This window comes from Mus pahari, chromosome 3 (assembly GCF_900095145.1).
Source record: "Mus pahari chromosome 3, PAHARI_EIJ_v1.1, whole genome shotgun sequence".
NCBI classification, from domain to species: Eukaryota; Metazoa; Chordata; class Mammalia; order Rodentia; family Muridae; genus Mus; species Mus pahari.
Window position 1 is genome coordinate 105,497,096 of NC_034592.1, and position 26,489 is coordinate 105,523,584.

Here is a 26,489-nt window from a genome sequence, read left to right on the forward strand (position 1 = left end):
AGAGAGAGAGAGAGAGAGAGAGAGAGAGAGAGAGAGAGAGAGAGAGAGAGAGATGCCATTTCTAAAATGCACATTCATATTTTTAGGATAAATTCCCAAATGTGGGATTTCTGAGTAAAAGTTAATTACATTTTTAATCTTGGAATGTTCCTAAATTGTCCTCCACGTGGGACTGTGCCTTTCTGCATTTGTGAACAGCCTGCTTCTTTCCCTTTCTCCCAACTAGAAACATTTAAAAATAATAATTTTTATATTTAAAAGTACTTCTGTGTGCTTTCATGATCAGAACAAGCAGTTGAAATCATAGCTCAGCCTAAGGTACTGTGTTGATCGACTCTTAGTCTCTTACGTTTCCATGCTTTTATGTTAGTTTCCAACCTGAAGAGCCCTAACTTAGTGTACTTAGTTTGCTAGACATTGAGATATTTTCTGTTTTGATGCTGTTCTGGTTCTAAAGACACTTGAAGTGTTCCAGTTTTCCTTTCTAACACCTTATATTTCCTCCCATGAATAAGGAAATCTGTTTTCAGAGAGAAAATTTGCATAGGCAAGAACATATATCAAGAGTCAAAGGTGCTTCATTTCCCCTAGTAACTATTATGAGCATCTATAGAAAATCATATCACCATGTATGGAAAAGATGCCAAACTGTTATCCTCTCAAAAGGCTGGGAGCTAGGAAATAAGCAAGAACTTTATATTATTGGGATATCTAACATGATTACTTTGATTCCATTTGTAACTGAACAATAAAATAGAATTTTTCTGATGTTTCGAAAACATTTTTTATAATGTCTACATTGTCAGATGAACAATGCTACACTTTAACCATTCTGTAGTTATTCTGTAGTTGAACATTTAGGATGTTACTAAATTTACTTGAGAATATAAATAATGTTCTGTAGCGGTGCAGGCCTTTAATCTCAGCTCTCAGGAGGAAGAGACAAGTGGATGTCTGTGACTTGCAACCCCAGTCCTGTAAGGGCGTGTCTAGTGGTCACAACCACTGGCAATCTGTAGACCCCATCTCAGGGTTCTTTTTACCTTTGGGGGGGGGTTGAAGACAGGATTTCTCTGTATAGCCCTGGCTGTCCTGGAACTCAATCTGTAGTACAGGCTGGCCGTGAACTCAGAAATCCACCTGCCTCTGCCTCCCAAGTGCTGGAAGTAAAGGCATGCGCCCCAACCCCTGTCCTCAGGTTTCCTTCTTTTTTTTTTTTTCTCTCCTTTTTTTGTTTTTGCTTTTTTGTTTTGTTTTGGTTTTCGAGACAGGGTTTCTCTGTGTAGCCCTGGCTGTCCTGGAAAACTCTGCAGACCAGGCTGGCCTTGAACTCACAGAGATCCACCTGATTCTGCCTCCTGAGTGCTGAGTGCTCAGGTTGGTTGGTTTCTTTCTCCACTAGCCAGCATTTCAGATTGGCTTGTTTAGTTAGTTACTTTTTTCTTTTTTTTAAATATCCAATCTTTCTATATTTTTAAAAAATTTTATTTATATTGGTATTTTGCCTCCATATATGTCTGTGTAAGGGTATTAAATGCCCTGAAACTGGAATTACAGTTGTGAGCTGCTATGGTGTGCTGGGATTTGAACCTAGCCATCATCTCTCCAGCCCTTTGGTTTCTTAATATGAATACTTTAGAATGGCTTAATGAAAGCATGTAGAAATATTTTAAGATGCCTAAAACATGTTTCTGTATTGCCCAAGAAAGGTGGTTTAGGGGCTGGAGAGATGGCTCGGCGGTCAAGAACACTGACTGCGCTGGGTGTGGTGGCACACGCCTTTAATCCCAGCATTTGGGAGGCAGAGGCAGGCGGATTTCTGAGTTCGAGGCCTGGTCTACAGAGTGAGTTCCAGGGCAGCCAGGGCTACACAGAGAAACCCTGTCTTGAAAATACCCCCCCCCCCAAAAAAAAAAAAAAAAAAAAAACCACTGACTGCTCTTCTGAAGGTCCAGAGTTCAAATTCCAGCAGCCACGTGGTGGCTCACAACCATCCATAAAGAGATCTGATGCCCTCTTCTGGAGTGTCTCAGGACAGCTACAGTGTACTTAAATATAATGAATAAATAAATCTTTAAAGGAGGGAGGGAGGGAGAGAGAGAGAGAGAGAGAGAGGAGAAAGAAAGAGAAAGAAAAGAAAAAAGAAAAGAGAAAGGTGGTTCAGTGTCTGTTGTGGCAGTCTATGAGGATGCCATCTCATCTTGCCTATGATTCATCTACTCATTAGATGGAAAAATAAATCACCTCAAATCTCACCCTGTCCGATGTTGCTTCCTGGTGCCTTAGGCAAGCTGTCGAACCTCTCTGCCCCCATAATTGGCAGGAGCGGGGGGTGGGGGGGTGGGGGGGTGTTGACTAGGTTTTTCTGCCTTGGCTATTCTGGAATTCACTCTGTAGACCAAGCTGGTCACAGATCCACCTGCCTCCTGGTGCCGGGATTAAAGGTATGCACCGCTACCTCCCAGCTTCTGTGTTTGAGCTGTACAATTGAAATAAAGTACCTAAAGTGTTTAGATGAACGGTGAAATCCAGTAATCACTTTGCATGTGCTTGCTTCTTTATATATGTACTGACATAAAATCCATACAATATGAAAATATACTGTGTCCATCATAATCTTGGCATTTGTAAGTGAAATTTCTGCTTCTTTCTAGTTAGAAGAACCTGAAGAATCTAAAGCACTAACACCTGAAGAGCAATTAGCAGATAAACTCCGGCTAAAGAAATTACAGGAAGAGTCAGACCTTGAATTAGCAAAAGAAACTTTTGGTAAGATGGTGGATGCAGTGTTGAGTTACTCCAGATGAAAAATTTTGCCTGTCTTACTATCTGTAAAAGATCAAAAACCATGTTTTTAAAGGACACATACATTCTCATTGAAATTAGAAAACATTTTTAAGCTCTTGTTTATATATTTGAGATTACTTGACAAGGTATAGACAGATTTTTGGTAAAGAGACAGTTAAAGGTTATTAAATTTAAGACATCATTATAACATAACTATAATCCTAACACTTGGGACGCTGAGACAGGAGGGTCAGAAGTGGAAACCAGCTAGGTCTATATACCAAGGCTGTGCCTTCCAATCCTGTCCCTAAAAAAAGTACACATTCCCTAAAATTTATGATCTGGATAGATTCTGTAGTCTGTAGCTTGGGAATTAAATCCCGAAATGTCTTTGTCGTCCTGCTGCAGTAAGTCTAGATAGAACTTGGGCTTAGCATGTTGGTCCATGTAGAATATCCAGTTTTAGTTAGCTTTGCCTCGTGTTCAGGTTTGCTTCTTGTGTATGTGTGTGTTTGTTTTGGCCTTTATGATACACTTTTTCAGAGACATCATTTTTGTGTGGCATGTCTACAGCTATAGTTAGTGAACAAGATAAGTGGGTATATTCTTAGTGCTCTAAGAGTTAGACAACATAGTGTCTTAGTTATATTTCTGTGATAAAATATCAGACCAAAAACAGTTGGGGAGGAAAGAAAGTTTTTTTTTTTTTTCTTTTTTAATTCTTTCAGTCTTCAGACACACCAGAAGAGGGCATCAGATTCCATTACAGATGGTTGTGAGCCACCATGTGGTTGCTGGAAATTGAACTCAGGACCTCTGGAAGAGCAGCCCATGTTCTTAACTGCTGAGCCATCTCTCCAACCCGAAAGAGTTTATTTTTATCTTACAGCTTATTGTCCATCATCCAGAGAAGTCAGGGCAGGAAGTGAAGAAGCAAGCCATGAAGGATTGCTGCTTACTAGCTTGCTCTCTTGGCCTGCTCATTCTGCTTTCTTACAATACCAACGACTCAGGAGTATCACTGCCCACAGTGAGCTGTGCTGTCTCACATAAATCAAAAATCATGAAAATGCACCACAGGCCAGTCTGGTGAGGGCATTTTCTCAGTTGAAGTTCCCTGTTCTCAGAGGACTGTATAGTTTACATAATTGACTTAAACCTAGCCAGCACACCTAAGGAAGAGTTAAAGGTATAGAGAAATCAAGACTCTACTTCATTTGTCAAATTTGTCATTACCAGGTGTGAAAAAAAGTTCTGATTCCCCAATCCCTTCTCTAAAATGCAAGGGGCTTGCTGTAGTTGTTTCCCCCTCTTTAAGAAAGTATGACCATATTACTCAGGTGTGACTAGGTATTCCTGTATTCATGACAGCCCATGTGTATATGCTTAGTGCAGAAAACCTCGTATGAGGAGGCTGGAGAGATGGCTCAGTGGTTAATAGCACTGACTGCTCTTTCAGAGATCCTGAGTTCAGTTCCCAGCAATCACATGGTGGCTCACAACGATCTGTAATGGACTGGATACCCTCTATATCCAGTGTGTCTGAATACAGTGACTGTGTGTGTGTGTGTGTGTGTGTGTGTGTGTGTGTGTGTGTAAAATCTTTAAGAAAAAGAAAAAAGAAAACCATATGAGATACCAGTTGCAGATTAAGAAGTAAAAAATGTACTAGCATAGTAATTGTTTGGTTAATAAGAATTAACTGTCATTCTTGTACTACAGTGCTGAATCTGTAGTATTGTTAGATCATTTACTTGAAGCATACATACTTTAACACAATTCTTTTAGTCTTCTGAGGTTTTAACACTGAGAGAAAACTGCTTTTGGAGTTAGTTGATTAGTTTTATAGTATCCATCTTTTTTTTTTTTAAATAAGATTTATTTGTTTTATATATGAATATACTGTTGCTGTCTTTAGACACACTTGAAGAGGGCATTGAACCTCATTGCAGATGATTGTGAGCCACCATGTGGTTGCTGGGAATTGAACTCAGAACCTCTGGAAGAACAGTCAGTGCTCTTAACCACTGAGCTATTTTTCTAGCCCCTGTTTTGCTGTTTTTTAACTACATCTTTAAAATGCATAAGGTCTTTTATTATTAGTTTTTTTAACAAAGGAAGTCTGTTAAATTGAAACAATCATATCACAAAACAAATATATCACAGAATTATATTTTCAATTTTCAATGCAGGGGATTAAACTCAGGGCTTAATACATGTTAAGCAAGCACTACCTGTGCTACATTCCCAGCCCATATGATTTTATTAATTTATTTGTTTGGTTGTTTTAGTGTCTGTCTGTGTGCCAGGCCTTGAACTATAATTTGAATTTAAAAGATTTAGAAGGCTCCTTCTGAATTCTGTCCCAAGAACTCCAATAGGTCCAGGTTAAAAAGCTTCAGAGGGTTGGAGTGGTGGCTCAGAGTGTAATAATAACCCTGATAGCAACATGAGTATGATCCCCAGGACCTTTATGTTTTTATTTCCAAGTGCAGGTCAAGTATGGGCGTGTGCACGCACATACACACATACACGCTCGCTCACACACTCACTATGGCAAATCAGCTTGGTTTATGACCTTTAAATTTTTTATTATGGGGAAGAGAATGTGTGGCGGTCAGAAGACAGTGTGGTGGAGTCAGTTCTCTCTCCCCAATCTCTCCATGGGCTCTGGGTAAGCTCTTGTAACCCACTGCCATTTCACTAGCCCCTCATTGATAAATTTAAAATGTTTCATTTTTCCTAATGTTTCAGGACTTCTCTCTCTTATAGGTGTTAATAATACAGTTAATGGAATAGATGCTATGAACCCATCTTCAAGAGATGACTTCACAGAGTTTGGAAAGTTACTAAAAGATAAAATTACACAATATGAAAAATCACTATATTATGCCAGTTTTTTGGAAGCCTTAGTTCGAGATGTCTGTATTTCATGTAAGTGATTCTGATTTCTAGCCCTTTTTGGTAAGTCTGTATTATCTGGGTGTGGTGGCCCATACCTGTAATCCTAGTACTTGTGAAGCAGAGGCAGGTGGATCTGTGTGAGTTCCAGGACAGCCAGGGCTACACAGAGAAACCCTGCCTCAAAAAACTAAGGGGGCAGGGGGGGAGAGACTTATATGAACGCTTTAATGCTATGTAATGATAGAGTTGGGATTTCCTTTTTAGCAAATATTTTTGGAATGTTCTCCAATGCATGGTGGCAGCTACTTTGGTTGATTTTTAGTATCTTCCCAAAAGGCAGCTGGATTAATCCAAACAAAGGAGGCCACAAAACACTGGGCAACCCTTTTATGCAGTTTTCTCCTAAAGCATCCACAAATGGACTAGGGGTTCAGAACTCACTCAGTAAGGCCCTCAAAAACTATAGATAGATATCTGGGGGTAGGACTGACTGAAGATTGAGGAAAAGGTCATTGTGAATTAGGAGTTGATTTTCTTTGGTTTTCATTTTATATGTAGTGGTTTTTACTGTTATTTAGGGGGTGGCACTTAAAGCAATCCCCCTAATGTTTTCTCTAAGAACTGTTTTTTTTTTTTCTGTAAGTACAGGACATATTGTCCACTAAATGTGTTGTAGTTCTTGGGCTAGAAGGCCTGTCATCTGTGTGACATAGCTGATGTGAGAATGTGTTGCAGGAGACCACGGTTATTCTCCCTTCTTTTAGACCGAGGACTTAAAAAGCAGTGCGAATACTAAAGAGTCCATAATTACAGTTCTTAGCTCTGGAGCCTAGCCAGAGACTCAATAGTTATTTACCTGATTACTTATGAAGGAGAAATTCATAGTTGTTTTAAAGTTACCTGAGTTTATCGACACATACAAATTAATCTTTATATGTTAAAAGGATGGCTGTGATTTTATTTTTCAAAATGCTGAAAAGTTGAAGTTTAGTACTATCATCTCTCTCCCTCTTTTAAAGTGGAAATAGATGACTTGAAAAAGATTACCAACTCATTGACTGTGCTCTGCAGTGAAAAACAGAAGCAAGAAAAGGTAAGGGCAAGCTCTGAGAAAGGACTCATGTGGTTTTTTCTGAGAAAATCAAAATTGCTGTAGGTTATGTCTTTGACCTCTTTGAGTGCTTGCTATGACAGTGAAATGCCCATTGCAGATAAAGATTCATGAATTTAACTCTTAATTTTTAGCAAAGCAAAGCCAAAAAGAAGAAGAAAGGCGTGGTTCCTGGAGGGGGATTAAAGGCCACCATGAAAGACGATCTGGCAGATTATGGTGGATATGATGGAGGATATGTACAAGACTATGAAGACTTCATGTGACATTTTATCTTCTGGTGTCTTCTTTCTGTTGCCCACAATCCCTTCAACATGTAGCACAACCTCCTTTCCTTTCAGTTCTGCCAAATGCTACAATCAGAAGTGCAGTATCTTTTGTGCTGGTTATTTAACCCCTTGACACTCAGGTGCTAATGTGCAAATGAGGGAACTTGGATCTTGTTGCCAAGGGGTTAAAATTGGGAACCTCAGTTGCTACTAAATCATAGTTTAAAAACAAAACAAACCTAATAATGTTGTCATTGTTGCTATCCTATTCCATAGCAGCAGTCACTAAATTGGAAACTAAGGTTGCAACATGACAAAAAAAAGTGTAGTATTTACCAGCACCATTCAGTAATACAGCCTTAACCATACCTCCTTGAACTACTTCATAACTTGTCGAGAAAAGCAGTTTGCAGCAAGGGCATGTGGGATGCACCTAGTATTAAAATTGCTTTGTCTTAAGATTGAGGTGAGGATAGTAAAAACCTGTTGTAAAGAAGGCTGCTTATCTCAGAGTGAAGATACCGTGGCTGAAAAGTACTAGTTTGATACTTAAGATTTTAATGACCAAAACCCTCCGACTTTGAAGCTGAAGAAGGTAAACTCTCCATTATTACAGTGCAAGTCGTGGACTCTCCAGTGCACTGACTGTCTAGTTATTTATCAGCCTGTTTCTATTGATGGAGGACTTGAGATGGGGGAGGGAACTCTGTTTCTGTTTGCCTGATTCAAGTGTCTGAGAAACAAATGTTCTTCTAGGCTGCAATGGAAAAACTTTTAACAGGGTTTTGGCATTTCCTTTTCTTTATAAAACAAGCTCAGCAAACTGCACCAGTTAACTACAGTTTGGTAAATTGTTATGTTAACAATTATGACATCTGCAATGTTTTATAAAGCAACTAATTTAATAAAATCACTATTGTGAGGACTTAAATTTTGTGTTATATCCCAAGAGATAGTTGAGAGTACAGAATGCCACACATGCGTGGAGGTCTCACTAAAGCTAATCAATGCTTGATGTAGTCACAGCTTTAAAGCAAGAATGTCTGGGGTCTTCAACAGTTATAGAGCAACAGAGGCTGCCTTCCTACTCTTAATTATTTTGTTGTTTAGATGCCAAGGCTCAATTAAGTACCTAGGACTATTTATTTGTAGTAATGGAGCCTGTTACTAAGGTTATTGCTGTAAGCATAAATTGGATTACATCTTAAATAATTTACCCAAACTTGAGTACCCCTCCCTCCTGATTTTCACAATCAGAACAAAAAAAATGTTGATTTCTCTTCCATAGGCAATAGGAATCTCAAAGCTCTGTAGACTACTAAGTGGAGAACAGGATCATCTAAATGACATGAATAGAAGGTGTGACTACACAGCAATAACTCCATTACATACTGTTCAAAGCAGACAAGGGCTAAGACTTCCTCAGCAGTAATAATGACACTGAATTAAAGCCTATTTTATTATACAAAGTTCAGTTTCTAACTCATGAAAATGTATCACCTGTTCCTTAACTGTAAATAAGATTAAATTGCTTTGAAACTGGAACCTGCAGGCACAGGCGTTCTCTAACCACTGTTTCTTTGATGTAGAAGCCACGCTAACAAGACGCTTTGGATCTCAATACTGATTTTTTTCTCTATTCCTTACACAAATGACTGATTTAGTATGGTATATTTCTGGGCTTCTCAACTCAAATGGGGATAAAGTTCTCCAAATATTTTATTATGACTGAACATCCATTAGGGCTGTATAGGTACAAACAAGCAATCAGGCGCCTTTCCGATCTTCTAACCTGCGAGCATATCTTTAAGGCAGCATCCCGTCTGAGGGTCCTTCAGAAGCATATTTACAATTTCAAAAAATTTGTGTTCATAAGCCAACTTATAATACAGGTAGATATCTTCACAATATGAAAGTAACTTCTTCAGGTTTTCTGTGACCCTGTCAGTAGGCTGGTGTTGTTTATATCTACACAAAAGATGTATAAAAAGTACAGGTTAAAATACTATATTGTAAATGAGAGGGATCAACTCCCGCCACCACTATCTGCAGAGGTTGGGGATTTTGTAGCTTAGGAAATTGTCAAACTAGTATTGGGTCTTGATGAATTAATTTCATTAAAGATAAATATATATACCCACATACTAAATGTAGTACTATTATAAAAGGCACTTTTGCTAGGGTTTCTGGCTCCTAATCAACCATCTCTATGTGTAGCCCTGACTGTCGTGGGATACACTAGCACTGAATGAGGCAACTGCTGGGATTGCCATCAAGTTTAAGTACTTACTTTTTGGAAATGTCTTCAAATATATTAGGTCTTAGTAACTTCTGCTGCTTAAATTCTTCCAAATAACTAAAGTCTCCTTTAACAATCACTTGTTGGTAGAGTACTTCAGCCCAGTCAGGAACAAAGTCATAGGCCTCAGCTACAATAGAAGCCTGTAGAGGATGGGCGTGGTGGGAGGGGCTGTTAGAGCCTGGGCTATGGGAACTGTCAGACAGCTCTGCACAGTGAGTTATGATGGGCACAGTGCTAAAGGCTCTGTCTTGGGTCATTTAAAGTCTTGTTGATTGGCATTTCCCTCCCATAAAACTCACGCAGTAACTTGTTTTTTAGTCTTCCTTACTTTACAACGGACAGCAAAACTGCTGAGATGTGAATTATTTCAGTAACTCATCTGTGTGAGGAGCAGGGCAAAGCTGGTGCTGGGACATTAGTACCTTTTATTTTTTGTTTTTCCAAGATGGGGTTTCTCTGTGTAAGAGCCTTGCTTGTCTGGAACTTATATTATGGACCAGGCTGGCTTTATAAAGTCAGACAGCTCTGCCTGCCTCTGCTACTATGCCTGGCCAGTCCCTTTTAAAGGCTAGAACTGATCTCTGGGAAGACCATTCTAAGAACACCATCTGGATAAGCAAAGGATGCCTGACCCATAACTGGCAAAAATCAAAATTCTCCATCCTTTGCCCAAATCATGTGTACATCAATCAATAGTGGCTGGGAGTGTGCCTTAAATAGTGGAGCACGTGCCAGGCATTTGTGAAGACCTCAGTTTGGTCTGAATCACTAAAAACACATGCATATCCATCTCACATTGCCTCCCCATGGTACTAATAGCTAAATTGGGAGAACTAGCCCTGAAAGGTCACCCTGGGGCCAAGAGTTAACCACCACAGGATGAGCATGCTGGAAGTACTTGCCAGAGTGTTCTTACCTGGTAGAACCGAGGTAGGGTCATGATACAGTCCATTAGCTTCTGATGGCCCAAGTTGATAAGCATTGTATTCTGGCCACTGTTGAGAAAGTGAATCTGTAGTGTTATCAACTTGGTGAGCCGGTTACAGTGCAGGGCCTGTCGAACACAGGAGTCCTGAGGGACAAGGGAGGAGGAGACAGAGGAAGGGAGAACGTTATTGTTACCGTCCCTTCTGTTCTCTGACCTTAATTCATTACACACTCCCTCTTTGCTTGGAAGAGCCCAAGCCAAAGTAATTCCTAGTACTGCCAAGGCTGGAGGCCAGATTAGAATAACACTGGTTACCTTGGCATAACTCTCTGCTGCATCCAACATCAGAGTCAGGGCTTTAAGCAGGAGCTGTTTTAGTTGGGCTCCATCCTTGAGGCTTTCCTCTGTAGAATAAAGGACAGTTGTTATAAAGAAAGCGCTGTGACTCAGACCCACTCGGTGATGGCAGGCTAGATGGGAAAAACATCCTAGGTATATTCACAAGCTGGTGTGTTCACTCAGGTGAAGGCTGGTGAGAAGTATATGCCCTTATAGAATGTAACTCTAAGGTTTGATGGATGCCACCTGGACTGCTCCCCAGTGCTCCCACTCCTAAGACTGCACTCACCCCAGGGCTGAGACTCAATCAGCTTCAGTTGGATGCAGGCTGCTGCCTCGTGATTCTCTCCTATCTCCCGGCACATGCTGAAGCACAAGGCAATCATATTGTGCTTTTCGCTGTCTCCGGGGCGGCAGCGTTTGATGTAGTCTAGTAGGGCTGTCTTCAGGGTGCCAGTCTGCCCAGGAAAAAAGGTATATCCATGGTCTCAGCCAAGGGACCACAGGGGAGAATCAACTGAGTCCATTGGTTTTTTAAACTGTTTAAAATACCCAATGAAAGGTAAATGAATAGAATGGAAATGACAATAAAATCTTAAGCTGTCTTGATAAAACAAGGAAACAGGCATGTCCTCATTGTTGGGGAGCATAAACAGTTACCTGACCAAGAAGGAATCCTGTAAGAGCACACACTTATCTAAAGTCTGTTTGCTAGGACTCTGTCCTAAAGATGTACAGTGTGAAGCTGAATGTAACACTTAATAGCATTAATTAAAAGCAGCCTGGATGCCCCAAATAAAGGCTAAGAACATCTTGTAGCTGTTACACTGCTGCTGTCTCTTTCTCTTTTTTTCTGAATTGGGGAACTGGACACAGGGCTAAAGTACATGCTTTACCACTTAATTATGGCCTCTGTGGCACAGGATTATCTTGACTTGGGAAATTGCCACAGTAAACATTGTATAAAAGGAGAATCTCAATTATCTCTTATTCTCAAAGCATATAATTTTACTAAAAGGTAAATTTATTTTAGGGTACATATGCAAAGAAAGGGGTATATCATATTAGTAGTGGGTGTCTCCAGATGGTGACCGCTAAGGAGTTCTGTATTGATTTCTTTTTTTTTTTTTTTTTTTGGTTTTTCGAGACAGGGTTTCTCTGTATATAGCTCTGGCTGTCCTGGTACTCACTTGGTAGACCAGGCTGGCCTCGAACTCAGAAATCCGCCTGCCTCTGCCTCCCGAGTGCTGGGATTAAAGGCCTGCGCCACCAGGCCCGGCTTGATTTCTAAGTGGTGTATGTACTACTTTTTTAAAAAAAATATTTATTATATCTAAGTACACTGTAGTTGTCTTCAAACACACCAGAAGAGGGCATCAGATCTCTTTACAGATGGTTGTGAGCCACCATGTGGTTGCTGGGATTTGAACTCAGGATCTTCAGAAGAGCAGTCAGTGCTCTTAACCTCTGAGCCATCTCTCCAGCCCTGTATTACTTTTGTAATCGGGAAAAAGCTATTAAAATAATTTGAAATGAGAAAGTGCCTCAAAACAATTATAGTCTGCGGGATCCTGAAGGTTGGCCTTCTGTCAGATCTTGCTTCTTTGCAATCAGCAGGATTGTCCTGAAAAGCCTAACAGTAGTTTTTGATTTTTTTTTTTCCCCCTCGAGACAGGGTTTCTCTGTGCAGCCCTGGCTGTCCTGGAACTCACTCTGTAGACCAGTCTGCCTCTGCCTCCCAAGTGCTGGGATTAAAGGCATGTGCCACCACGCCCGGCAGATTTTTTTTTTTTTAAACTTTTTGACAGGAGATGAAAAAAGACAGTAAGTCATGCACCTACCACCTGTGCTTTGGAAACAAAGACTATGTGAGTGACATGCCTCATGTCACTGCACAGAATGGGGACAGAGAAGCTCCAGAGCCTAAATACCAAGGCAAGCCAGGCTGTTGTCAAAGCTCTTCCTAGACATCAGTAGTAGTTCCTTGTCTTCTATAGCCCTAGTCTGTGCATTCTTCCTACCTTGGTGTGTGTGTGTGATGGGGGTGGGGGGTTAAGTTTTTCATATATTTTAGTCCTATTTTTCCTCAACTCGTAGAACTTCCCTATGCACCTATTTTCAGCAAGTTTTCCAAGGAGGTATGTCCTTCTCAGAAGAGGCACTTCTAAAATTAGGGGTAAAAGACTGAGGTGAAGGAGGACAAATATTTTCATTATTTAGCATAAATCATGACGCAGTCTGAACTGTTAACGTAAGTCACTGGTGATAGTGTGCACCCAGGGGAAGTCTCTGCTCTCTGAACATTCTGGAGGCCACACAGATGTATTCCCAAGAGCAGGTGAGACTCACAGATCCTGGAGCTCACTACTAAGCACCTACTGGGTCTAGCTTCTTCCTCATCAGAACTTCGAAATAATGCTTTTGATGCAGCAAGTCAAATATGTATGTCATCTCATTGTAGCGCCCGATGCCAGTGAGGAGGCGGACCTGAGGGAAAGAGCATGTGAGGCTGTTGAAGTTAAACCACTACCATCACTGAATACCCCAGGGGCCAGGCTGCCGTGCTTCACTCCTTCCCACGCACCCCTGAGCCTTTGGGATGTCACTGGTTGTCACCCTTCTCTGTTGTCTTTAATGGACTACCTATCTACTGCTACGATGCCTTTCTGGGTGGTGCTCTCATCATTCCTCACTGCAGTGGGCTACATTTTCCTTAGGTAACCTGGGTCTGGGTCGGCATTTGGGGAAGCATAAAGAGCTTGAGTGCTTCATTTACAGATCATGCCTGAAACTTGTTTAGGGGAGAAAGAGTTCTTTCCCTAGAAAAGTTGACTTCCCTTTGTACCAAGAAGGTACGACAGCCGTGGTCCATGGCAGGGAACATCTTGCTTTCTGCTCTTTTTTTTTTTTTTTTTTTTTTGAAGATTTTTATTTATTTATTATATGTAAGTACACTGTAGCTGTCTTTAGACACTCCAGAAGAGGGCATCAGATCTCTTTACGGATGGTTGTGAGCCACCATGTGGTTGCTGGGATTTGAACTCAGGACCTTTGGAAGAGCAGTCGATGCTCTTACTCGCTGAGCCATCTCACCAGCCCGCTTTCTGCTCTTTTGAGACACTGCTTTTGACAAATCAACGAGGAACAGAGGGCTGGGCTCCCTGGCCAGTAATCAAGTAGATAAAGGATCCAGAGACCATATCAGCAGCGAGCTGGGCCCTTGTCTCTTTAAAGCTGCCTCAGAACGATGGTAGATAGGTTCAGGGAACTACTCACCACTAATCCGTACTCCTCGCTGGGAGCCAAATGGTTCTCTGTAAGCATCCGGGCAGCCTGTAGGACTCTGATGATACCTTCCATGTGGCACGTAAAGGTAAAGCAGTGGTGGGCCAGGATCAGGAGCTCTGTGGCTGGGTGGTAGGAATTGAGTGAGATGGACTTGGACCTGCCATTGACTAGCTTGGCAGGGGAAGTCCTGTCTAGAGAGTGCTTATGCTCTGATGGGCTTAAACTTAAAACTACAACAGTACAAGAGTTTTAATTATAAGGACTTACTGCAGGACAGCTCCCCGTGGGGGACAGAGGGAATCTTGTCCAATAACTTCATGCCTACCAATGTACGGTCTTGACACAAAGCAGTTAACTGAAGAAATGTCTGGCTTTCCTCTGCTGGGTTGAAGGGTTGCTTTTCTCCTGCATAGAAAGATGTGGAGACAGGTACTGAGTTTTCCATGAGAGCTGGCAGAAGAACCAGAACATGGTGCCAAGAGGCCAACTGTGCCTAGGAGGTAATCCCGATAGCTCTTTCTAGCTGGCTTTATGGGACAAGGGCATTATTTTAGAGGCAGAATTACTATAACCATGATTATAGAACAATAAGATGATTGTAAAGGGTTCTTTTTATAATATTATGCAGTCTAATATCATACAGGTAGTGTATGACTGTAACATTCAGCTTTTTCGCACTGGGAAACTAAGAATACTGTCTGAGAGGTTGGTGAGGTCTGGAGAGGGGGCACCTGTTCCCTCTGATGGAGTCAGTAGCTCCCGGGTCACCTCTTCAGCCACTAGTTCAGCCACAGTGTCTGGTTCAAGACCCTGGGTGTTGATGAAGACCTGGGCTTGTCTGCATCGGTCAGGCCGCTGAGAAGCCAAGATTGCTCGGAGCATGGCTTCACTGTCCCTAGCAGCAACATCTCCATAGGAACAGCCCAAGTCCTAAGAAGAAGATAGAAGCAAATTGTAGGAAATGTGTGGACGCCACGACTGCCTGATTTTAGCAATCCCAATCCCTCAGAAGAGTAAGTGATGCCTCCCAGTCCTGTCCTTCACCAGGTCAGGTTTGTCACTTGTGGAACGCTCATCTTTTCAATTATACTGGGTAAAGGAATGGAATAAAATGCTTATCCTGGAGCCAGAGCTGCAGCCTATGCTTCCAGACACTCCAGTCTTCTTTAGGACAAACTGCTCAGCCTTGTTTCCCTCACATTCTTGTACTTCTGTTTCTCAACCAGCACAGAGCCACACACACACACCCTGCCTGCTCTGAGAGTGAGAGGGTAAAGGAGGAGCCTGTCTTTGTATGCATCACATTATGTGTAATGTTCAAGATAGTAAAATCAGAAGGAACTCATGTTCAAGCCATTATTTATAGAGAGGAGCCAGGAATCCATGGAAGTTAAATATCTTGCTCTGCCTTCCTGGGCAGACTCCACTGGAGTGGGGTTCTCCCTAATGTCCTGCCTCCCTTTCAGACAGTGCTCCTTTGGGGATCCCCCTCTGGTGCATACCTTGGCAAGCTCATACAGACAGAGGACCTGCCGGCAGTAGTTCTTCCCATGGAGACACTTGCTTATGAGAGTGTGGAGGTTCCGGGCCACCTCATCAGTGGGTGGTACCATCACAAGTGACTGACTGTCCAAACTTGAAGCTGAAAGCAAAGGCACGTCTGAGGGGAGCTCTAGGGTGTCCTCTCCCCATGACTTCATCACTCTGAAAAGCTTCCTGAATTCAATTCCCATGGTGCATCTGGGCCCGCGGCCACTTCTGACAGAACCCCACTTAAAACTTACCACTACTCTTCATGGAATCCATCCATGATTTCAATAATCTCACACCACCCCAGGCTTGAAGCTTCCTGCATGCTCTAGAGATCAGTACCGAGATGTCTGCTCCTGAATTCCTCACGTTGTATACTCTATTATGTCTGCTTATCCAAACATCTCTCAGGCACCTTGGTTCCTACTCCTTCAGATCACTCCCCCAGTCTCACTCTTAGTCTCACAGCTCAGTGCAGAGTCTTGCCCAGCATTTCTAAGGCCTTAGGTTCAGCCTCAGCACTGAAAACTCCCAAGCAAAGCCTAAGTCTGAAATGGGAGACATGCTGCTTTACTTCTTGGTACCAGGAGAAAATAAAAGTGAATACGTAACACTTCCTGTTCTTCCCCTCTTGTCTCTGAGCATCTCATTCTTAGCCCTAGCTGGCTTTAAGTTCAACGTGATTCTCCTGCTATAGCCTCCCTAGTGCTGGGATTACAGTTCTGAGCCACCATCCCAGATCTGTTTGTGTAACACAGGATTTTACTGTCTGTCAATAAAGCATCGCTAAACTATGGTACAATCAGTAGAATAATCTTAGCCTATTGGTGCATCCTGACAGAAACATGCATATGCTTGCTGGGCATGCGAAAATAACATAAAAAGGCATTCTGAGAGCTTTGAGAAGACAGCATTGAATGTACTTTTCCCAGCCTGTATGAGTGTACTCTGTCACTTGTTACACTGAGCAGATTTAGTTCATGCACTTGAGTGCTTACTTAGTATGCAGGAAGCCCTGGGCTCCATCCCTAACTTCACATAGCTAGGCGTGGTGGCACACGCCTCTAACCTCAGCACTCTGTAAGTTCAAGAGCACAGTCAGTCATACAGTGAATTCCAGGCCAGCCCAGGAAAAAACGGCTTAAGTCTAAAAACTTACATACACCTTAAAAACAAAGCAGAGTGTGGGAGGGCAATCCTGGAATTCCAGCATTTAGAAGTAGGAAGATCTGGAGTTCAAGGTCATCCTTGGTTACTTAGGGCTAAGGGCTGTGTCTCAAAATACACATAAAAAACTGACCCCAAATCAGATGGTGGTGAAGAAGGGAAAGGAAGGGCACAGCTCAGGCCACGTTGCCCCATCCATCCTCCCCACGAGCACAGTTCTAGGAAGATGGAATAGGCTCGTTCCACTCTGTTCCTCCCACTGAGTTCCTGCTATATACAACCTAGACATGCAGCAGCTGCGTGAGGAGCTGAGAAGGAGAACTGCAAGCAATCTGAAAATAACCAGAACTGGTATTCCTAGCTAGGAATCTCTAGAAACCTAGAGCTGGGCCCTGAGGTGGAGGAGAGAGCCCAAGCAAGCCCAAGAGCACTCAAGCAAGCTCTAGTGTTGGCTTAAGGTAGGAAGCGAACTCCCGTGCCCACTCTCCCCTGCCCTGGCATCCAAGCATCTCTTGGCAGTGATGGTAGAGGCTTGGGTCAGTGGTCGGGAGGAGGTAAAGCCATATTGCTTTTTGTTGAGAGGACCCAGGTTTAATTCCCAGTACCCACATGGCAGCTCGGAACCGACCCTAACTCCTATTCCAGGGGCTTAACACCCTCTTCTGGACAATAAGAGCACTGGATACACACATGGTACACAGTTAGACATGTGTTCTACATAGTGAGTGCCAGGACAGGCAGGGCTACATAGACCCTCTGTCAAAACGGAAGTGAAGGGCTGAAGAAATGGCTCAGCAGTTAAGAACACTGGCTGCTTTTCTAAGACCCCAGTTTGATTCCCAGAAGCCACACTGTGTTTTACAACTGTCTAACTCCACTTGTACTGTATCTAATACTCTCTGCGGGCACCCTCTGCAGGCACCAGGCACATGTGTGGTGCACAGATATGTACACAGGGAAAATATGCATGCACTTTTTTCCTTAAACAAAACAACCCACAATAAAGGGAGAAATCAGCAGCCTAAATAATCCAAAAAGCAGGAAATTCAACATTTCCTCTGCCGAACGACTGCAGCTCATCCCAAACGATAACCTTTATAGTTGAAGAAAAGGAATCCATAATTTTAAATATTCTAAAGTAAGCATCCAGATTCAGATGGCTCTACTGGTAAATTCTATTAAATATTTACATTAATAACATTAAACCAACATGGTGACTCATGTCTCAATCCAAGCACTTGGACTGAGGCCGGAAGACCAGGGCTCCAGCGTCATCCTCAGATACACAGGGAGTCAAAGGTCAGCCTAGGCTACATGAGATCTTAGAAGGGATTGGGGAATGGGGGATGTATAAGAAAGATCTTGTCCAGAAAACAAAAGACAATAATAATTTCCAATTTATGACACCAGTATTATCCCAATTTTTAAAAAGGAAAAACAAACAAAAAAAAATTTTTTTTTTTTTTGAGACAGGGTTTCTCTGTGTAGCCCTGGCTGTCCTGGAACTCACTCTGTAGACCAGGCTGGCCTAGAACTCAGAAATCCACCTGCCTCTGCCTTCCGAGTGCTGGGATTAAAGGCATGCGGCACCACTGCCTGGCAACAAAAACTACTTTTAAGAAGTAAATGAGAGCCGGGCGTGGTGTTTTTTGGTTTTGAGATAGTCTGATTGTGTGCCTTTGCTCCCAGTGCTGGCTTGTATTTATAGAATTTCACCAAACCCCTCTGCCTGACCTCTAAGCCAGTCAACAAGCAGGTGTTACTTTGTAGACTACTTATGCATTCATTACTTGGGGACAGTCACTATCTCTTTAATTTAGAATGGTATGACAGCCCAAGAGGTCTCTCCTTTTTGGAGACAGCACCAGCACTATGTGGCCGCCTTTACTTACAGCTATGGATTTTCCGAAGAGGGACACTCGGGCTCTCCAGATCCTCAGGCTGTGCAGCACTTGAGAGGAGGGCGCGGATCTCTGAGTGCAAGTCTTCCATGTTGGCCTCTACAGAGGCCAAGGCTCTGCAGTGCAATACCAGCACTAGATCCTGGCTATAGAAACGGAAATACTGGCACACTCTGCTTGCTTCATGCACACAGCCACCATCCAGCAGCTGCCCGATCAAAGTGTTCAGTGACTCCTGCTCTTTGTGTTCCAGTCTGTTCTCACATGTTGTCTTGGATGGAAGATCATTAAGGTCTAAGTATTTGGATGTGTTCAAAGCAGCAAGCTTGGAGAAGGACAGCTCACTGGCTAAGCTATCAAAAGAAAGCTCAGCAGCAGCCAACCTGCGTTGAGAGAGGCTGGGCTTGGCTTCTCCAGGCCCTCCCCATGTGTGCTGGGCAATGCGGCAGATCCAAATCTGTTTCTCCAGCTCCTCCAGTTCCTCCACGGGAACTGGCTCTTCTTGGGCAAGCCAGTGGCCTGCCAGAGTAAGCAGCAGATGGCGCTCCTCAAGGCTGCTCTGTTCAGCAGGGTGCTCGCTCACCTCAGGGGCTTGGCTAGAGAAGAAGGAAGAGGCTGCTCTCTTTGAAATAGAGTTTTTCTTAAAATTTTCATGGCATTTTTTCCAGAAGTCAAGTCTTTCTTGTTTCAGGGACCACTGCGGAGTGTGTGTTAGTGTTTGCATTTCCTGGGTTAACTGAAATTGAACAAAGCAGACCTCAGCCTTCCCTGGGTCAAGAAGCATCATTTACAGACATTGATGTTCTCTAAGGACATGCTGGCTGCAAGCAAATCTAGTGAGCGCAGAGCAGCCTAGGCTGCAGAGGGCGCTGGATGCAGTTATGTGGAAGTTAGTATGAAAACAGTTCTCAGTCCATCTGAGAGCCAAGGGAAAGCCACTGTGTAGTTATCCTCTTCAAAAGCAAACAGCTGGAGCGCACTCTACAGCAGTGGCTCTCAAACTTCCTAATGCTGTGGCCCTTTATACAGTTCCTCATGTTGTAGCGCCACTCCCCTAACCATAAAATTATTTTCATTGCTACTTCATAAATGTAACTTTGCTACTGTTATGAACCACATGTCTGCGACCCCCCACCCCCAACGGGGTCATGACCCACAGGCTGAGAACCACTGTTCTATAGGCTATGCTTACATCAAAACATATGTCCTTTACTATATCAAAAGCATACTCACTTCTGAAGCAGTGTGGGAAAGGGCTGCGTTGCCTACGGACTGCATCCCACTGATTCTGTTGGGAGTTTGAGTAACTTAAAGATATACCTGTTCAATCAGCAAGCTGTCCACAGGCAGGGCTGCTAACTCGGCCACTCTCCTGGCCACAGCAAACTGCCCATCTGCCTTTAGCTTCTCCAAAATAGATCTACATTCCCGCTGAAAATTCTCAGTGCTGTAGCTGGAAATGACTGCAGGGCTAATGGCGATAGGTGTGTCCTTCAGTACTTGGCTGAGGAGACACAGCTTCTGCACGTCTGGCCCTGTGCAGGAGAGAGGATGCAGTCACATAGCAGTGCTGTGGTGTGGCAAAGTGGCAGGGGGCAGTAGGGTGTCTAAAGGGGAAATGTGGGCCTTTCTTTTTCCTTCTTTTCTTCTTTGTTGTTTGTTTATTCTTTTTGAGACAGGGTAGCACAGAGCCCAGGCTGGTCTTGAACTCATTGTATAGCTAAGGAAAACCCTGCATGCTGACTCTCCTGTTTCTACCTTCCAAGTGCTAAGATTACAGGTGCATGCCATGTATCCTGTAAACCAAGTCTTCTGACTGAGAAGCCGTTAAGGGCAATTCCTTTCATACTCAAAATGCTAAGTGCCACTAGGACACACATGTATGGATACATGAGTATATATATAAATATACCTGTGTATGAATATATATGTATGTATATATGACACTTAGCATTTTCAATATATATATGTGAGTGTGGTATGTGAGTGAGTATGTGTGTATACCTTGTAATATCCTTAGTCAAAGTCTGGCTGAACTTGCCCACCTTGCTCTAAGAACTGGTAGAGATAAGATTAGCACATGAAATCAACCTCTACTATACACAAGTGGCTTTACACAGGACCTTACTGTGGAGTCCAGACTGGCCTTGATCTCATGACAATCCTCCTACCTCAGCCTTCTGGGTGTTGGGCTTACAGGTGTCTCAGACTGGTGCAGTCCTGCTAACCTTGGAGACAATGACTCAGGCTAGCTTGCTCATTTTCATGTCTATGTCTCTCTCTCTTTCTCTCTCCAATATATCGAATATTCTGACTGCCCTTCAAAAATAATTCCAACATACAAAAGCTAACAACTTGGCAGCAGCTTCAGAACAAAAGTGCCTTACCGTCAGAGAAGAGCTTCTCAGTCCCAACAAACAGTTGGAGGAGTTTCCCCAGCTCATACTGCGTCTCACACTGCTGTGGCATAAGTTTCAAAAGGAAACACACCTGGTCCTTTATCCACGAGGCAGGTATGATAGGAAGGACCCTTGAAGCCGCTGTGTCAAGCTAGGGAAGAACAACAGAGGCTCAGAAAGAACAGTTTGTGGGAATGAACAGGCAGAACACCATGGGGCTGGAGAGATGGCTAAGCAGTTAAAGGCACTGACTGCTTTTTGATCTGTAATGGGATCCGATGCCCTCTTCTGGTCTCTGAAGAGAGTGACAGCTTACTCACAGATATAAAATAAATAAATCTTAAAAAAGGAAAGAAAAAGCAGAATCCCCAAATCTGGGACCAAGAAAGCTCCCGAACATTCCTACGGCTTCTTTTTTTTTTTTTTNCAAGATTTATTTATTATTATATCTAAGTACACTGTAGTTGTCTTCAGATGCACCAGAAGAGGGCGTCAGATCTCATTACGGATGGTTGTGAGCCACCATGTGGTTGCTGGGATTTGAACTCAGGACCTTTGGAAGAGCAATTGGTGCTCTTAACCACTGAGCCATCTCTCCAGCCCCTCCTACAGCTTCTTAATGCTCTCATGGGTCTATCACAAAAGGAGGTCTGCACACCGACAGAAAGCAGGGATGGGGTCAAAGGCAGCTCTGCAGGAAGTGCTGGTGAGGGGGCTATGTGTGTGATAGTCCATTGTGCCAAATACTGGGAACCACTGAAGTCCCAGGCTTAAATGCCTCCTGCTATCAAATTAGTTCCCTGTGTGCAATTCCTAACCAACCATGCTTCACTTGGCAGCTGCCTAGAAGGGGTCTGGGCTTGTATTGGAGCCCAGAAGATTTTTTTTTAAAGATTTATTTATTATTATGTCTTATGAAGATTTATTACAAAGACTTTCTGACCTCTGCTGAGGAAGATGAGAAGAATCCCAGGTTCCAGGTCAAAATGGGCTACAGAGCAACACAATGTCTCATAAACCTTTACCCGAGTATAGACATTTTCTTTCTTTTTAAATACTAAAACTATGCCTACTTTATTTACTGTGAGAGATAGGTGGTGCAGGTCACATGACAGCTTTAGGGAGATGGCCCCTCCCTCTCCCTTCCACCCGAGTTCTGGGGATGGAACCCAGGTTATCAAGCTTTCCCAGCAAGTGTGCCGAGCCATCTTAACAGTTCCAAACAACCAAAGGTTTCCTCTCACAGTGAATAGCGCAGACTTATGACACCCTTATCGTTCTTTGCTGTCAAGAGCCAACCTGCACCTTCTCGGTGTCCAGAGCAGGGGCCACTGATTTTAGTCCCACTAAGTCTGGCTACACCGCCAGGCATGGTGGCGCACGCTTTTAATCCCAGCACTTGGGAGGCAGAGGCAGGCTGATTTCTGAGTTCGAGGCCAGCCTGGTCTACAGAGTGAGTTCCAGGACAGCCAGGGCTACACAGAGAAACCCTGTTTCAAAAAAACCAAAACCAAAAAATAATAATAATAATAATAAAAGTAGTTTGGCTACACCACCAGGACACAGATAACAGCATGTGACATGACACTTCTGTTTACGGTAATTACAAGTCACAACGCCACTTGCCTGGCTTCTCTGAAATGACAGTGACTCATTGTCAATCATGTGGCACAACCACTTGTCTACTGTTTCCTCACACCACCCACCAGCACAAAGGCCTGCCAACCAACTTCAGACCTGAGAGGAGGGCACTCCAATTCCACCTACTGTTTCAAGGCTTTTCTGGAACTCCAAAAGTTTAACTTTGGCTTTCTCGTAATTCTTGAAGAACATACACAGTTCATACATCTCCATAATCAATAGAAGTGGGGAATCCTTTGAAGAAGAATTAAAATTAGAAAATCCAGATCATCAAAGCTATTAATAAAATAATGGAAGAATCAAATTAAGTTTCCCATGTTATTTCCTTTTGGGGGAAAAAAAAAATCAACAAATCCATTCGTTACTCTACAGACAGTCCACTAGGAGGCACTATGGCCCCAACAAACCTTCCCGAAGGCAAAAGAGCACCAGCTGCTTACCCTCCTACTGGTCTCTGTGGTATCAACCAGACTATTTTTGGTGGGGTTGTCAGGCCAGAAAAGAGGAATTTAGGATTAGAAATGATGAATCTGAATTGTAAGTGTGCCTACTTGAGTATGTGTGGTTTGTTATGTGAGTATTAGTTATTAGTCTGTTAAATAAGGGTAATGCCACTTCCTAACACACAAATTATTTTTATACAGTATTGTTGTGACAACTTATTAAACCAATACATATAAAGTACTCTGCTAAAGAAATACAGTATATCTCAAAGGTCCTTGGGCTTGATACCCAATGCTAAACTAAACACACACACACACACACACACACACACACACACACACACACACACACACAAGTTCTATTACCATTATTATTTCTTGTTGACTTAAAAAAAAATCCAGGTCTGATAATAAGAAAAAGCCAAGGAGTGCTATATTGACACCCTGAGGTTCTGGAATGTCTGAAGTGTGTGTGTGCACTCATGAGCATGAGTGCGTATGTGTGTATGTGCACAGCAATACCTTAATAAAGAGCTGGAAACCTTGGGTGAGAGTGTGGCTCTTGCGTCTTGTCAGTACAGTTCTCCAGATGATGGACAGGTCCTCCAGGCTCCAGTGATGGTTCTCTACAGAGATCTGAATGTGTCCTACTGCTTCAACTGCAACCTTGTCCTCCACGGAGGTGACAATCCAAACACAGAGACAGGGGACAATACTGGCACCCTACCATTGGATAAGAATGTTTCAAAATGAAGGAACTGGCCTCAATTACACAGATGGACAAAGGGCACATATGGGCATGCCCTGCTTAGAAGAGGTCACCTGTCGCTTATTCAGGTGGTTAAGAAAGCTTCCAAGCAGGACACAACCTGACGAACAAGCAAGGGACGTGCATGAACTGTCGTGAAGAGTGTGACAGTCCAAAGCCACAGAGGACAACACTCCACTAACTAGCTGGAATCAGCTTGTGAGAATCCTTTTCCCAACAAGGTGCTAAGGAAGAGGAGGAGGGTGCCTGACCAGCAGAGTGCCCTCCTGAGGCCCAGCCAGGGACTGAGTCCCCACTGTAGGCTTCACTGGTGTCAGGAGACATCTTAATGGACAGACAGCCTGAGGTCAGGAAGCACAGACATTTTCGGTGACCTTGGAAGCAGGTCTAAGAGCCTCACAATTGTCTCCAGTAGCTACTTCAGGCCCCTCCCACCCTGCTGCTTGCTTCCTTCCTTTCCCTTCTTCCTTCCTTCTTGTTCTCTGTTTGTCTCTGCATGCATGAGCCTATGTGTGTTAATGCTCACAGAGGTCTGAAGAGGACAACGGATCCCCTAGAGCCAGAACAACAGGCAGCTCTGAGCACTGAACTCCGGGTCTCTGTAAGAGCAACAAGCACTCCTAACTCCTAGCCAGCTCTCCAGTCCCAGCTGACTACTTACTCGTGTGTGCATGTACACACGTGTCATGGAGCATGTGCGGAGGTCAGAGGACAACCTATGGGTGTCAGCTATTTCCTTCCACCATGTGAGTCCCAGGATTCAAACTCAGATGGTCACGTTTGGTGTCAAGGGGCTTTGCTGGTCTGTGTTTTGTTCTGTTTTGTAGTTGTTTATAGTTCTGGCATTTCGAAAGACTTCCTTGATTTCTAATTATGTGTGTGAGTGTCTGAGTGGTAAGTGCATGTGAGTGCTGGTGTTCATGAAGCCCAAAAGCCTTGAAGCCACAGAAGTTTGAGTTAAAAGTGGCTATGAGCCACGAAATGTGGGTGCAGGGAACCACACTCAGGTCCTCTGTGAGAGCAGTGTGTGCTCCTGACTACCAAGCTGCCTGAGACTGGGTCTCAGTTTATGGCCCGCATCCGCCCCCAGCCTGCCACTGTCCTGACTAAGCCACCAAGCAGGTGGAGTCCAAGCACCCACTGCAGTGGCCAGCTCACCTGGATACATGAGGCCAGGACACTGAGGATGGGAACCCGATGTTTCACTGCCTCAGCCAGGAGCCAGCTCCAAGAGGCAGACTCATCTGAGCACCGGTGGAGAATTTCAAAGAAATCACTCGTTTCTCCTTTGTTTTTCTGGAGTTCCTGGAGGCAGCTGTCATCCCTAGAGATGGACCCTGATGACAGTTTCTCAGAAGCCAGCTTCAAGTGGCTCTGAAGGACAGGACTGAAATACTGAAGAAGAGATTCCACCTAGAGAGACGATTAAAACACACTCAATGTTCCTTTTCATAGAGTGAGTTTTTGCAAAAAGCCAGGTGGTGGTAGCACTTTAGTCCCAGGACTTGGAAAGCAGAGGCAGATGGATCTCTATAAGTTAGAGGCAATTCACATTACAGCCAGGGCTATACAGAGAAACCCTGCTTCAAAAAAATAAACAAAAACAAAACAAACAAACAAACAAACAAACAAACAACAACAACAACAACAGGGCTCAGAATGATTCTTTCTAATGCTGAGCTGTGTCAGAGAAGACCATGTGACGTTTGTTATAACATCCAGCTATCTGGCCCAGGGTGGCCTAGAACTTGCAATCCTGCCTCCCAAGTCTCCATAGTACTGAGACTGCAGACCTGAGCCACACAGTTGGTTGCTTTTAAGGGAATTTCAGTGAATGTCTATGTTAAACCTAGAATCCTAGAAACTTGTCCACATCTGTTCCAATGATTTCGCCCTTGCCTGACACCAGGTTATAGACTCAGCAAATGTGGGTCTTGAGCAGACAATGTGGAGAACACAGTTCCAGGAAGTGTGGTTTACCTCTGCTGGGTGGTAGTTATACAGCTGGCTGTGAACCAAAAACTGCAGCCAGTCATTTGCTTTGGCACATTCTCTAAGGTAGGACACACTCAGTTTCCTGTCGTGGAGCATGCAGAACTGAAGCACTAATGCCCACTGGCTGCTGGACTCGCTGGACAACCTGTAATAAAATTGGGGATGGACAGCAGAGGGAAAAAAATCATGAAAATAGAGCTCTCAGGGACAGGCAGAGGCAGGGGATATCTAGGAGTTTAAGGCCAGTCTGGTCTATAGAAGGAGTTCCAGGCCAGCCAGGGCTCCATAGTGAGATCTGTCTCAAAAAACCAAAATAAATAAGTAAATAAAGTATAGCTTTAGGGGGAGCAGAGAGATGACTCAATAGGTAAGAGAGTTTACTGCTCCTGCAGGGAACCCAGATTTGGTTCCCAGCACCCAAATTAGGCAGCTCACAACACCCTGTAATTCTAATTCCAGGGGATTAACATCTTTGGCTTCCAATAGGCACCTGGACACATATGGACACATATGTGTGTGTGTATGTGTTAGCACACAAATGGACACACACCCCTATATAATATAGATCTAGTTTAAAATTTGGAAATTAGTAAAAATTAAATAAATTAACCAGAACATACTCTCAAAGAAAGAAAAAGAAGGAAAGAAAAAGAGAGAGAGAGAGAGAGAGAGAGAGAGAGAGAGAGAGAGAGAGAGAGAGAGAGAGAGAGAGAGAG

General features: G+C 43.3%; 2 protein-coding genes across 2 annotated transcripts in view; one reads left to right on the forward strand and one right to left on the reverse strand.

Annotated features, from left to right (window-relative positions):
* The window catches only part of Eif3j (eukaryotic translation initiation factor 3 subunit J), a 26,464-nt gene extending 18,462 nt beyond the window's left edge, over positions 1–8,002 (forward strand). Inside the window, exons 5-8 of the mRNA XM_021195210.2 lie at positions 2,655–2,769; positions 5,560–5,721; positions 6,711–6,784; positions 6,937–8,002. Of these exons, the coding sequence (XP_021050869.1) occupies positions 2,655–2,769; positions 5,560–5,721; positions 6,711–6,784; positions 6,937–7,068 (483 nt within the window). The 3' untranslated portion in view covers positions 7,069–8,002. The remainder of the gene's footprint in view (positions 1–2,654; positions 2,770–5,559; positions 5,722–6,710; positions 6,785–6,936) is intronic.
* Positions 8,003–8,512: 510 nt separating this feature from the next.
* The window catches only part of Spg11 (SPG11 vesicle trafficking associated, spatacsin), a 64,163-nt gene continuing 46,186 nt past the window's right edge, over positions 8,513–26,489 (reverse strand). The window contains exons 24-40 of the mRNA XM_029535749.1: positions 25,759–25,918; positions 24,937–25,191; positions 23,532–23,732; positions 22,693–22,800; positions 20,914–21,076; positions 19,847–20,061; positions 18,518–19,262; positions 15,431–15,570; positions 14,660–14,858; positions 14,196–14,333; positions 13,917–14,050; positions 13,020–13,127; positions 10,930–11,098; positions 10,617–10,705; positions 10,290–10,445; positions 9,362–9,513; positions 8,513–9,039 (exon numbers count right to left, since the gene is read on the reverse strand). Of these exons, the coding sequence (XP_029391609.1) occupies positions 8,859–9,039; positions 9,362–9,513; positions 10,290–10,445; positions 10,617–10,705; positions 10,930–11,098; positions 13,020–13,127; positions 13,917–14,050; positions 14,196–14,333; positions 14,660–14,858; positions 15,431–15,570; positions 18,518–19,262; positions 19,847–20,061; positions 20,914–21,076; positions 22,693–22,800; positions 23,532–23,732; positions 24,937–25,191; positions 25,759–25,918 (3,313 nt within the window). The 3' untranslated portion in view covers positions 8,513–8,858. The remainder of the gene's footprint in view (positions 9,040–9,361; positions 9,514–10,289; positions 10,446–10,616; positions 10,706–10,929; positions 11,099–13,019; positions 13,128–13,916; positions 14,051–14,195; positions 14,334–14,659; positions 14,859–15,430; positions 15,571–18,517; positions 19,263–19,846; positions 20,062–20,913; positions 21,077–22,692; positions 22,801–23,531; positions 23,733–24,936; positions 25,192–25,758; positions 25,919–26,489) is intronic.